This window comes from Dipteris shenzhenensis, chromosome 28 (genome assembly GCF_047967505.1).
Source record: "Dipteris shenzhenensis isolate YYH24624 ecotype China chromosome 28, Dip_SZ_1.0, whole genome shotgun sequence".
NCBI classification, from domain to species: domain Eukaryota; kingdom Viridiplantae; phylum Streptophyta; class Polypodiopsida; order Gleicheniales; family Dipteridaceae; genus Dipteris; species Dipteris shenzhenensis.
This window is the reverse complement of record NC_141623.1, coordinates 6,994,792-7,008,817: the sequence shown is the minus strand read 5'-3', so window position 1 is coordinate 7,008,817 and position 14,026 is coordinate 6,994,792. Positions and strand designations below refer to the sequence as shown.

Sequence of the window (14,026 nt, the reverse complement as noted above, 5' to 3'; positions counted from 1 at the left end):
TTCCAAGGTTTTCTCTTAGTGAAGAAGATCATAACTTCATTATTCAATCCAAGAAATATTTCATTCCCCACTAGTATTATGTCGAAACTCTAATCAAAAGCTTAGTACAAATGCTTATACATCCCAGCTATGGTAGATTAGTTCAACACCTAGCTGATCAATTTTCTCGGTGATCAAAATAGGAGCCATATTGTGCTCGATTTTGTTAATACCCAGGCCATTATTTAACCCATTTAGAGTTCATCGAGGCCCTCTTACTTTCCACCCACTTCTTCTACTTGAATCCTAGACCATTCATTAGTTTGACATGTTGTGTTTAAGCTTGACTAACACTGTGTAATACTTAATATATACAACAAGCATTGTCACGACATTCCAAATTCTCTTATAAAAAGGAAAAGAGTGGTAAGCTATTGTCACTGTTTCTCCCAAGTGCAGGTTCTGAGGGTATTGGTGACCTATAGACGTGTCATTGGTCATTGTAGCATAGGTGTTCCCAAGTGTGGCATAGGTCCTCGGGTCATGTTCCGGTGAGAGGTGTAGGCTAAAGCATGGAAAGCAGTTCTCATGTGCATGTGAATGAGAAATAGAGCTTGATCATAACGATTGATGGAGGCTCTCACCTCCATAGGAGTTCAAGGGTTTAGAAGGGCATTTTAAGGTTTGAAAGGGGGATAGGGTTGAGAGAGAGAACTAGGAGTTCTAGGTTTCAGAGGGGGTTGCAGGGTTTTTTAGGAGTCCAAGGTTGAGGGGTGGAGAGCTAGTCTCCTTTGCAGATCTGAGGGGTAAGGGTTGAGGAGGAGGGATAAGGAAGGAGGAGGAAGAGAGAGGAGGGATAAGGAAGGAGGAGGAAGGGAGGAGGAGGAGGAGGAGGAGGAGGAGGGAGGAGGAGAAGAAGGGGGGGGGAGGAGGAGGGAGAAGGAGGGAAGAGGAGGAGGGAAGAGGGGGAGATGGAGGAGGAGGAGGAGGGAGGAGGAGGAGGAGGAGGAGGGAGAAAGGAGGAGGAAGGAGGAGGAGGAGGAGGGAGGAGGAGGAGGAGGCGGAGGAGGAGGAGGAGGAGGAGGAAGAGGGTGGAAGGAGTGCAAGGGTAGAGAAGGAGGAGGAGGAGGGAGTACAAGGGTAGAGAGTGCAAGGGTAAGGGCATGCTAGAACATGATAGTGTAAGAGAGCATGGATGCAATGGAGATCAATCGCATGAACACAATAGTGAGCTTGAACACTGAACCCCAAAGAGTGGGAGCTTCATTCCATTGAGAGATATTTATACATGTTGGTCTCTACACAATCCGTAGGTAGGTACCTCCGTGGTGGGACCTCTTTTGTAGGAGACCTTTTGGATAGAAGTCCCTCCAGGGGGGCCTTTTGGGTCTCTTCACAAAGTGGGGCGACCTTTGAGTCTCTACATAAAGTGGGGGGACCTTTTGGGTCTCTACATAAAGTGGGGGGACCTTTTGAGTCTCTACACAAAGTGGGGGGACCTCCAAAAGTGTAGGCTTTTAGTCTTTCTCTCTCTAGATTTAGTATTTCTCTCTCTAGATCTTGATTTTGAGGGCATGATTGGGTCTTTTCTAGAGAGGATCTTGGCTATCCTCATCCTTTAAGGTTCATCATACCATCTTTCAGGCTCAAGATATTACAAGCAGAGCTTTGTCACTACTCTACACACAATGCTCTTATAGTTGTTGTTCTAGATTGCACTTCTAGCCCTTGTTGCCACAGCATTAACAACTCCCATGGACCAATTTGATTACCCATCCTCGGGTTATGGTTGAGTCTACAGATGATGTTGTGCCGTAGTTGTCTTGACCCAATGAGTATGGTAAAGATGGCAATAGCGGTCGATCTTTTCCTTGTAATCCACGAAGCTCGTAGATTGCTTGCTCAATTTTTAAGAAGCCAGTGTCAACCATTTCTTTGAACAAACACACATAACGCCCTTAAAGAAAGATGGCTCTTTGAAATAGGTGACTTGTTGTTTGAGCATCTATCTGTTGATTTGGATTGAAGCTGAGGTTGGGCAAATGGTCATCAATGGTGAGGGACACCTCTAGGATTACTACTAAGGCTTCACTATATTTTACACTTTCCTTGAGTGTTTTGTCATAACTGCCTTGCATAATTGATACATGTTTGTCCAAGGCTCTGATGAGTGTTTCCTGGCTTGTACATTTGATTTTAGAGTTTCTATTAATTAATGGCCAATTGCAAGGAGCATCTACACTATCTGGATCATGATGATCGGCATCCAACCGGTAGCGACAGGGTACCGCATCAAATGTGGGATGTCCCATGCTCTTGACTGCATGTTTGGGTATTGCCTCCAAAATTCACCAATGGGACTACCGGGCATGTGAATCATGTCTGTATCTTGTTGCAACTCCCTTCTGGGTGTGCAAATTGGATTATCCAATTCTTGAAGCTCATTGATTGAATCATTAATGGTGTCTTCCATTGAAAACTCAAGGGAGATTGGAGGAATATGTGGTCTTGGGGGAGAGGAAGAGGTAATAGGGGAAAAGCTTGACATCGAAGCAAGTAGTGAATTTGAGAAGGTAGAAGTAGGGATGTGAGGGAGAGCAGGGCAAATTGATTTAGCAACTTAATAGTCCTCAAGGGATGGATTGCCAAGTGTGGGAAAAAAGTTAGGTGTAATTGGATGATAGGAGTTAGATACTTGGATTAGGCATGGGCAAAGAGGCATGGAAAGGAATATGGGTTAGCGTGGATTTCTAGAAAGGTATGGAGGATAGTACTAGAGTTAGGGAGGGATGTGAGTAGATCAGAATAGAGAGTGCCAAGATAGGGGAGATTAGATTGAAGCTAGACCACATATTACTCTAGCAGGTCCTTGTCGCTTCTAGTAGGCATTAACAGCTTTAATGTTGGAGTTTTCTAGGAGTTATATCCCATGGAAGTTGTTGGTGATTGTTGCAATAAGGGTAGGATGCCAGCTACTACCCGAAGAGGGGGGCTTTCCATCAAGCATTCATATAGTAGTATGGCATCAACCTTTAACCATACGAGATTTGCATGCACTGAGAAACATAACACATTCTTCTCATCTTCCTCCATATGTGGCATAGATCTCGGAGAGTCTTTGTGCTTACTAGTCTAGCCCAATCAAGACCAGATACATTTTGATTTGCAAGTGTTTCCACAGTATGTGTATTCTTCCTTCAAGGTGACCCTCTTACTGGAGGACTAAAACAAGCTCTTGGTATAATGGAGTGATGCCCTGTATCAAAAGATCTTGTGTTGACCCCTCCGCATCATCATGGACTTGACCTAGTGGTTGAATTTCCAACTTGGAAATTATTGCCTTTTGATTTTGCCACTCCATGCACTTGTCTTTATACTTACCCAGTGTGGAGGTGTATGCAAGCTTTAGACTATTGAATTGTTGAAGATGCCCTAGAAAGTTGGAGTATCTCTTGCTCTTGAGCGTCTAGTTTTGCTTTGGTGTTCATAAGTATCTCTCTTGATGCCATGCATTCCTTCTCTAGTGCTTGAATTTGATGTTTACCTTCTTTGAGGCTGTTCTACAACTCATTGTTTGTGTCTAATGTGGCATGGAGTTGATCCTATTTAAGTAGTAATCTTTCATTTAAGTGCATCATTTCCTTCTTGATATCATCAGAAGTGGGTTGCATTTGGGAGAGGGATAATTCGACCTTTTCCTTTTGGTTTAAGGCGTCAAATAGTTGTAAGTGTTTTTCTTGGAGAGAAACCATGGCTTTTAGGGCATCCTTTCTACTTTTTGCTAGAGCATTTTGTGCAAGGAGATGTTGCTCCATTTGTTCTACCATGCTTTCCGTGAGCTTAATAATTTCAGTCTCAACACCTTGCAACTTGTTTTGGAGTGATGAGAGCATCTGCCTTTCCATTTCTCTTTCCTCCTCATATGACGCCATGGGATTTCCACGCTCGAGTCCTTCTGCTGTGGGAGTAAGACTGAACCGAGTTGCAATATTCTTTGGTAGAGTTCACAGTGTCATTCTCTGGAATCTTCCAAGATCGTTGCCCATCCACGTTATCTGCATTGAGAGTAGGTGGAGGGTCGAATTCCCTTTCTGGCGATAATATCAATGTTTCAAAGTCCTCTATATCTTGTGTTGAGAGGGGTGTAGAGCGGTAGGAAACTAATCTGGTCTCTGTATGCTTCTCTAATTGTCTTTCTTTTAGCGATGCATGATCTCCCATACACTCTTGTACTGCTATGCGTAGACTGGGTATTACAAATTCCAGTGGGACCACAACTTCAAGGCCGTACACCAATTGAAAAGGTGTATTTCCTATACTAACCTTGAGTGTGGTTTGGTATGCCCATAAGGTTGCATTTAGATCCATGCAAGCATGCCTAACTCCACATTCCCTACACACACGTTGGAATGTAATGGGGTTACCCTTGTGTGGGCATTCTACTATGCGGTGGTTTTCTCCACAACCAAAACACTTAATGGGTGTTCGATATGTGCTGGGCCTAACTTGATTAGCATACACCGGGATGAGTCCTTTGGCACCATCCATGTAGTACATCGGGTATTATGTTTCATACTCACAGTGAAGTTGTACCTCTTCAGGTTGGAGTGGTTGCATCGGAACTATTGGAGCAAGATTGGGAGCCCGTGGATATCGCAGAGGATTGGGATTGCTCATTTGTTGAGGCACTTGTGTTCTCACCAGGAGTGGGTTGAGACGTGGCACTTGTGCACTAGGTGCTAGTGCCGATTGTTTGCACACTGGGATTGGCGACTATTGGTATTGTTGGGGTTGGGGTTGTACTACCCTCATATTGTAGAAACATGTATTTACATCATGCCCTGCAATATTGCAAATGGGACACCATAACCGTGGGGGCTGAGCCACTTCCGGTGGGTTTAGTCTGTTCCTCAAGATTGGGCATTCATTGGCTATATGGTTGGCCGTACCGTGTGGGCACCAAACATTTTCTCTCCGTGGGTACTGTGGTGGCTCAGAGACACAAAATTTTGCTTGATGGCCTGCATCATTTCATCTTTTACTCTTAGGGCCATAACTTCCACTCTGTCCTCAATGTTGCGATCTTTGTTGGAAGTGCTTTCCTTCTTTGAAGATTTCTTGTCGCGATGACTTGATTTATAGCCATCATTGTCGTTAAAATTGGTCATGCCATCCTCAGTGTCAATTGCAGCTTCATGAGCGTTGCTGAAATGGGCATAGCTGCTGACTTTTTTCATGTCCTTGCGAATGGATTTTTCAAGCCAGACTGGCATGGAGGATTTGCATCCCCATGGCTCGAAAATGCTACGCCCAGCATTTTCCCTGGCATTTGATCGCTGACCTAGCTTTGTGGATTTTGCCAATTTGAGCCCAGCATTCTACTACCCAAGCCCTACGATTGGTGCACAAACTTCGAGCTTCTTTTTGATTGGTTGAAACAACCTGCAACAACCTTGTCAGGTCCTCATTACTCACAAGATGGAATCACAAAACTTTCATGGGGACGTGCTTTTGCAATGCTGGCTTAGCATCACTATGCTAGAGTTCCAGCTTTAGCATGAGCGTGAGGAGGCCCTCTCATAGGATGATGGCGACGTCACGCCTGAATGCTTGTCTGGAAAAAAGTTAAGATGTCGCAATGAAGGGCTAAGATTTACAAGGTCGAGGAGAGAAGAAAGGCATAGGAAGATTAATACTTCTAACAACTAAGTGCAAGAGAAAAAAGTTCTAAGGGTAGACCAAAATACTGGGGTTCTGGAATGTCTAATATGAGGGAAGAGAGAGAGAGAGAGAGAGCTCTCTTGGACTAAGGTCCAATTCTCTCAAAAAATTATATATCTTAGAAACTCTATAACTCTCCATCGGCAACTCGAATCATCGTGGAACAAAAAGGAGGAATGTTTGATTCAACTCGCTCTCTATAATTGTGTCGACAATTGTAGGAGAGAAGTAGGAAAGAGTACGAAAAGAGGGAGAGGGATTTGGGAGAAGAGCTAGAAATTCAGAATGTGAGATCTAGAGATACGCTAGTACACATGGATAGTGCAAAGAGAGCATGGATGCAATTGACATGCACACTAGTGAGTTGAACACAATGCCCAAAAGAGTACGGGATTCATTTCCTCGGGTATTTATACATGAGCCTCAACACTCTCTAGATTGAGTATACCCAAACATGAGCCTTAACACGCTCTCTAGATTAGAGTGTACCTCTCTCAAAACACTCTCTAGACTAGAGTATACTCAGTTTGTGCCTTAAGTGCCCACAACATTACCCCACGCATTGGGGGACAGTGGCACCCTTCACATAGATGGATCTTCTCAAAGGCCCCCCTTACGGGGAAGGGCTTCCCCCTGATGAGGAGCCTTCACAGGGTCTGGCAGAGACTGGCAGCAGGTCTCATTCATGCTCGGCCCGGATGCAGAGAGGAGTTTGACCACCAGCCCCTTCTATGGCACCTAGAGATCAGAGATCAGAAGGGGCGCAACGGACTCACATTGGTTGGACACAGTGGGACAGTGGTCCAACAGGGTCCTTTGGCCATTGGAGTAGATTACGTATGGAGGCAGAGGCGAGGTTTGACGCCCTAGCGCATCTGCGAGGGGTAGGGCAACGGATGGGCGAGATTGACTTAGCCATTCCTGAGCCCTGGGGGGAAGGACTTCATTTTTGAAGACACAACAGATGGTTGGGACAGTTTTTCCGTACTGGTGTTCCCTTGAGGATGTTGATGCAGCACGACAGCACGCACCCCAGCTTCTTCCGTGTAGGACCTGCAGGCCTACTGACAGAATATCATTTACACTCTACGGTCCACCTGGGAGCATGGGACTCCAGGCTTTAGGGCGACTATCGAGGCGTGCTCGTTTCTGCATGCAGGAGTTCTCTACATCTTCACTCCGCGAGGGATTCGTTGGCTGTATAGTTCCCCCACTTGGCTGTTAGCCCTAGTTCCAGAGATCTCCTAGGTAGTGAGTTGGGTTTCTCTGGAACAGGCCCATTTCTTTCAGCCTTTTCCAGTTTTTTTCCATAACACCTTCAGTTTTTTCCATACCCAGCACCTTCGGGGCTGCTGTCTTGTATGAAATCTTTCAAGCATTAATAGAAGGCTCCTTTCTTTGAAGGGGGGGGGGGGGGGGGGGGGGGAGTGCCCACAACATTGGCAACAACAATCAAGCCTCAAATTAGAGCTAAAATAAAAGTACTAGCTCTAACATGCAATTCTTGAGGATTCACTATAGCTAAGTCATCCCTGTCTAACCTCCACTTCAAAATACAAATCGAAGGGAAATCCAAGCTCTTGATATGAAAAAATCTTACAAATAGAAGTGAAAACAAAGCCCTAATAGGAGAGTTCTTATACTAGCTCCAGTTTGATAATGTTGTCCTTCATAAATGTTGAAGCCTTTCAACACAGATTGAATTGTGTTAGATGGGAGGTCTCTGTGAATGCACACACACACGTGCACGCAAGTTGAAGCCTTTCAACACAGTATGAATTGTGTGGGCTGTGAATGCGCACGTGCGCACACACACAGGTATCAATCAATGTATTTACACTGCAATGCACTTCATACTTTTTTGACATTGTTGAGCAGATCCACCATTAGTCCCTGCATAAGCACACACAGGTATCAATCAATGTATTTACACTGCAATGCACTTCATAGTTTTTTGACGTTTTTGAGCAGATCCACCATTAGTCCCTACAGCTCACATTCCACGCTCAAAGTGATGTAAACGCTTAGCATGTCTAACAATTATTTTCCTTGATTCAAGCTTTGAGATGAACTTGATGGCAGCATGACAGTCAGAACAAGCCCTAAGGGTTTTTGTAACAAGCAAAGGTATCCCAGGGGGTGTTGAAATTAGACCAAAACCAATAGCCAGCTTCTCAGTCAACCTCTCTAGCTCTACACGGATCTCCTTGATCTGAGAATGTAGTGCATCTCCAACGCCAAACTTGTGCACCCTCTTGTTGAGCTCAATATAATTACGCCCAGCCAGCTTTTTCAAACCACTTCCTTCAAGGCTGCCCTAACGTTTGCTACACCATCCCACTTACCAGCTGCAGCATAAAGGTTTGACAGTATTACGTATGGTGCAGCGTTCTTTGGATCAAGCTTAAAACAGTGATTTGCAGCATGTACACCCCGTTCAACATCCCGATGGAGTTTACAAGCACCTAGTAGGCACAACCATGCCACATCTACCTTGTCATGCGGCATGTGCTTGATCAGGTCTTCTGCATCATCCAAATATCCTGCACGACCTAGAAGATCAACCATGCATACAAAATGATCTCCAGTAGGTGGGACCCGGTGATCTCTTTCCATTGAATCAAAGAAACACCTACCATCATCGACCTGTCCTGTATGGCTGCACACATTAAGGATGCAAATGAAGGTGATTTTATTTGGCTTGATGCCTTCGATCTGCATTCTGGAAAAGAGATTCAGAGCCTCTTTAGCATGCCCATTCTGGGCAAATGCAGCAATGATGGCAGTCCAAGAGACAACATCCTGGGAAGGCATTCTCCCAAACACCTTCATTGCATCATGCAGAACCCCACACTTGCCATACATATTGATGAGGGCATTTCCCACAATAAGATCAAGCCCCCATCCCAAATCAGATATGGCTGCATGAATCTCCTGTCCCTTTTTTATGGCTGCTAGGCTGGCACATGCATCAAGAGCAGAAACAAAGGTAACCTTGTCAGGCTTGATAGCTGTGAGCTGCATCTCATCAAATAGAACCAGAGCCTCGTTGCCATGCCCATTCTGGACAAGAATGGCAATCATGACATTCCAGGTGACAACATTCTTGTCCTGCATCCTACAATACACACTTCTCGCTTCTTGTACACTACAGCACTTACCATACATATTGATGAGGGTATTTCCAATTGCAAGATCTTCCTCATATCCATAGTTGATGATGGCACCATGTATCTCCTGTCCCTCCTTCAAGGAAGACAGGCCGGTGCATGCATCAAGACTGCAGATAAAAGTTGTCTTGTTGGGTTGTACACATTCAAGCTGCATCTGGTAAAAAAGACTCAAAGCCTCCTTGCCATGCCCATTCTGTGCAAATGCCGCAATCATGACATTCCAAGAGACAACATCATGAGGAGGCATTCTGCATAAGATGTTTCTTGCATCACAAAATCTCCCACACTTGGCATACATATTGACAAGGGTATTCCCTATAAGAGTGTCTTTCTCAAACCCGCTTTCAATAATCGCAGAATGGGTTTCATGTCCCATTGCAAGGGCTGGTAGGCTGGCACATGCCTCAAGAACACAGAGAAAGGAAACCTTGTCTGTACTTACACCTTCAACCTGCATGCGCTGAAACAGTTCCAAAGCCTCCTTGTCATGCTTATTCCAGACAAGGGCACCAATCATTGCATTCCATGAGATACTGTCTCGGCAAGGCATTTTGTCAAATACGATCCTTGCATGAAGGAGACTCCCACACTTGCCATACATGTTAATGAGGGTATTTGCCAGTAGTACATCCTGATCAAACCTGTTATCAGCAATGGTCGCATGGATTTTCTGACCGTCTTCTAGGGCAGCTTGGCTGGCACAAGCATCAAGGGCACTAACAAATGTTATTTTGTCTGGCTTTACACCCTCAAGCAGCATTAGATGGAATATCTTGAGAGCCTCCTTGCCCTGCCCATTCTGGGAGAATGCTCCAATCATGGCAGTCCAAGAAACAACATCTCGAGAAGGCATCCTGTTAAAGGTATGGGTTGCATCGTCCAACTTCCCATTCTGACCATATATTTTGAGAAGTATATTCCAAGAGTACAAATTGGGAAGGGAAATTTTGTCAAAGACTGCCCGTGCGTCCTGTACGCTCCCACAATTTCCATACATCTGTACAAGACAGTTCCCAAGGAATGTGTTGCTATCGTATCCACATCTGCTAATGTGTGCATGCATTCGTCTACCATTACAGAGAGCCTTAGCTGTGCCGTAAATTCTTAGAAGAGAGGTTACAACAGCAAAATTCAAGGTTTCACAGTCTGCATTTGTCAGGTCTTTGATGCGGCGGTGAGAACCTGCAAAAGCCTCGTGTAGCAGGTTCTTAGTAGCATGAAAGCCTCTCTTGGAATACGGCCACATGACTGGTTCCAAGACAAGTGTACTCCCTCTTTAGCTCCTCTGCTGAATTCGCACCCACCGTCCAAAACCCATGTCTGTTGTTGGCCCGTCATTTTAAAAGGTCATTACGCAAAGATTTGAGAGCCTCGCTTTTGTGATGCATAAAGCCAGTAACGCATTTCTATACAGAGACGGAAGCATGAAAGGTTCAAATTGAGATCTGTGTAACATGGTCCAGGTTGAGGCCCAGCAATCACGCAAATACTGCTGCTTGATCTCAGCACGCGATCACTTCTGGCTAAACTAGAGAAATTCCCTGCAACCCTTGACCTCTGTCCGAAAGTTGGACGAAAAAGGCCTATCTTGGGCCATATCTCGATCCTGTCCAACAGGACCCAATTTTCCACCATGACTGTAAGATTGGTCGAAGATTGCTTTCAGCCACGTCGAGATGGAGCAACAGATCAATGACCCATTTCCTTAATTTGTGCCCAGCCCAATCCAGGAATTTTCTTGCTCTCGTTGCGAACCACCCCCCATAACCCAGTCTCTCTAAAATCTGGCCAAAATCGGGTGACACGAAATCTGAAATCCGTGAGATGAAATCAACGTGGCACCTCCCCGCTTACCTTGTACACGTGTGGATCCTTCGTTCCGGCCGGCTTCCTGTCCGCCCTTGGCCCTTCCCTGGTCCGTGCAGTGTTCGCTGAAAGTCAAAACTGGGGTTTCAAGAATTTTGAAGGTTTTTGCTGAGAACTTGGAGAGTTTTATAAGTAAATTGCATGTGTAGGTTTTCTCTGTCCCTATGGACAATTGCAACATTGTACCATTTGAATAAATGGCCTACCTACCTCTCATAGACTTCCGAGATCTTGACCTCCTACACTCCCAAATAGGTGCCCTATGAGATGAAAAATAGGAAAGTCCTATTAATTACTTGTGGAGAACGGAAGACGGATTAAAAAGAAGAGGGGAAGGCCATGATTAAATTAAAGTATAACGAGTAGCATCACTCGTCTATGGTGGGTTAAAGACCTGTCCGTTGGGTCTCAAAGTTGGGATCATAGATTGCCTTTAGTTTCAAAGAATATAATTTAAGGTCTCATTTATAACAAACTTTGAGGAATTTTAAGAACATTTGGGAAAAGCATATACATACATACTAACATACACACACATACACAAAAACTCAAGAGTTTTCAGTTGAACAATAAAGCCTTTGAAGAAATACAATTTTAGAAAACCTTATTTTCAAGAAGAGGTATGTGTGAATGTACGCATCCTTTTGTGTGTGTGTGTGTGTGTGTGTATAAACATACATATGTATATATGTATCTATATAGATACATGCATACATGTGTATCGATACATACATAATACATGTATAGTATATTAACTACACACACACACAAAACATGAAATATTTAAATATAAATCAATATCTTATATATAATCTAATCTCTCTCTCTCTCTCTCTCTCTCTCTCTCTCTCTCTCTCTCTCTCTCTCTCTCTCCTTTTTTTTGGGTGAAATCACACACCCACACACACACATATGAGAGAAAGGAGAGAGAGAGAAATCTCTCTCTCTCTCTCTCTCTCTCTCTCTCTCTCTTTGGGTGAAATCACACACATACACACACACACACACACATACGAGAGAAAGGAGAGAGAGAGAGTGTGTGTGTGTGTGTGTGATTTCACCCAAAAAAAAGGAGAGAGAGAGAGAGTGTGTGTGTGTGTTAGGCCTATAGGGAACCTCCTTGGGAACAAGTAGTGGTTCTGCAAATTGGTATCCAAATGATAAACACAATTTTGCATCGGAATGAGGTATAAAATACATAAATATTAAACACAATTCTGTATTGGAATGAAGTACAAAATCCATAAAGTAGAAAATTCTTAGCATTTATACTCTCCATTTGGAGAGATGAAGAGCAATGTGAGCATTGAAGGTATTGATCTTATTGAGCGACTGTACTAGAAACGTACTCCAATGTCGCGGACTGTTACTTTGATCCATAATAAGAGAGTGAGAAGAAACCCACTACGTCGTCAATTGTACTTTGTCGGGGATTACATCAAGGCCACTTCACTTGAGAGGTCGGGGAAGCATTATCAACTGTATCAAGTCATCGTCAATTGTGAGAAAGTTGTAGAATGGTAAGGAATGGGAAATGGAGCATCTGTAAACTAGGAAGAGGGACAATATAACAGTGGGTGCTTGAGAAAATTTCTCAAGGAAATAAGTGTGAGAAATGATGCCTACTAGATAGCTAAATAATGGAGGTGAGCATCAAGCGTAGAGGGAGCAAATGTGGAAACGAGCGGAGGACAAGAAACAGGGAGGAACTGGTGAGGCAAATGACGAAGCAAAGGCTCAAGAGAATGCTCCAAAAAATTACTTCCTTCAGATGGGACACCAGCAAACTGGCCAGAGGGATTGGATTCGAGTGGTGATTTGAGGAAAACTCGTAAGGCAAGTAGCGTGATAAGTAAGTGGGCACCTGAGGAGGTACCGGTCAAGGAGAGAAAAGATGCTATAATCAATCTAGCCACTACAGGTGAGAGAGGGAGCTGCAGACTAGGGTAAGAGAGGAGGAGGATGTGGATGGTCTATTGCAAGGTAGTAGGTGAACCAAGAATAAGGTATCGATAGTGGGAAAAGATCGGTAGCGACCATGGAGGGAAGAGATGAAATGAGGGAAATGAAGAAGATGCCAAGGGAAGAGATACATAGTGAGGGGACAGTGTATTGATTGTCCCTTCATCCTTCAAACCTCACATTAAAGGCTAATAAAGCAAGAGTCCTACCATTGGAGTACGCAAGGGTTATCCAAAGGAAGGTACTCATAGGCTCCTTAATGGTAGCTTGGCATTATTTGTTCACTCTCTCTCTCTCTCTCTCTCTCTCTCTCTCTCTCCACATATATATATAGATAGATAGATCGATAGATCAATATCACTGCGTGTTAGCACATCAATAGTGCAGTCCTACTAACAATATTATCTATTATCTATTATTTAATATATATTCAAATAAATATATATAATCTAATATATTTATTTCTCTCTCTCCAAGCACAGAAAGGGCCTAAAGTTTTTTAGAGATATTTGGGATTCAGGGATAGCAAATTGGTGCTCCATTGACTCAATTGCTCATAGATTCCAGCTCTCAAAATTGGAAAAGGGTTTGGTCTTGAACCTTTTACAAGATATCAGAGATGACTTGCCATCAAGTCACATATACAAACTAAGTGGTGACATTAAGGGGTTTGCATTAAGTTCGGGAAAGTTAATGCAGTGGTGTTCTTTAAAATATTCCAAGAGCCTCACTCCTTTTCTATAGTAGAATTGGATCGTACTCATTGGAAGTCGGTTAACGCTTTTGATAAACATGAAGTATGGCTTGGTAGATTGAAGAGAAGTCTCAAAGCCATGCCTTCTTTTAAGCTGAATTTGATTATGTGGAGGGTGCTTGTATGCAAGCTATCTGTGAGGAAAGAATTTATAAGTGGCATCCCAAGGTTTCACCCTTTTGTTCGTTTTATAAAGCCAACATTGAGACTCACAGGCACATTCTTTGGGATTGTTCAATTAGTCGGAATATTTGGAGGAAAATGCTTAAGTGGTTTGAGGCTATTAAAATTTACTTTTGACCCTTTTGGAAGATGGCTATTCTTAGTGATAAAAACAGTCGTAATGGCGGTTTGTATGATGCCTGACAGCTGATAAGAGCAATGATTGTGGTGCATGTCTGGAAGTCAAGGAACAATGTGGTCTTTCACAGGGTCAAACTTGATCAACTAGATATTGATGAGATCAAGGTGGACATTCAAAGAACTATTCAATATTTTGGAACGAAGTATGATAGATATAAAGTGTTAGCATCTATTGTAGATAGTCCTTGACCACCTATTGTGGGTGGCA

At 43.7% G+C, this 14,026-nt stretch overlaps 1 protein-coding gene across 1 annotated transcript; it reads right to left on the bottom strand.

Moving 5' to 3' along the window:
- Positions 1-7,992: 7,992 nt before the first annotated feature.
- On the bottom strand, positions 7,993-10,119 carry LOC147883114 (pentatricopeptide repeat-containing protein At2g13600-like). The gene has a single exon (XM_087399249.1). The coding sequence runs from the start codon at positions 10,117-10,119 to the stop codon at positions 7,993-7,995; it is 2,127 nt and encodes a 708-aa protein (XP_087255375.1).
- Between the last annotated feature and the right edge of the window lie 3,907 nt (positions 10,120-14,026).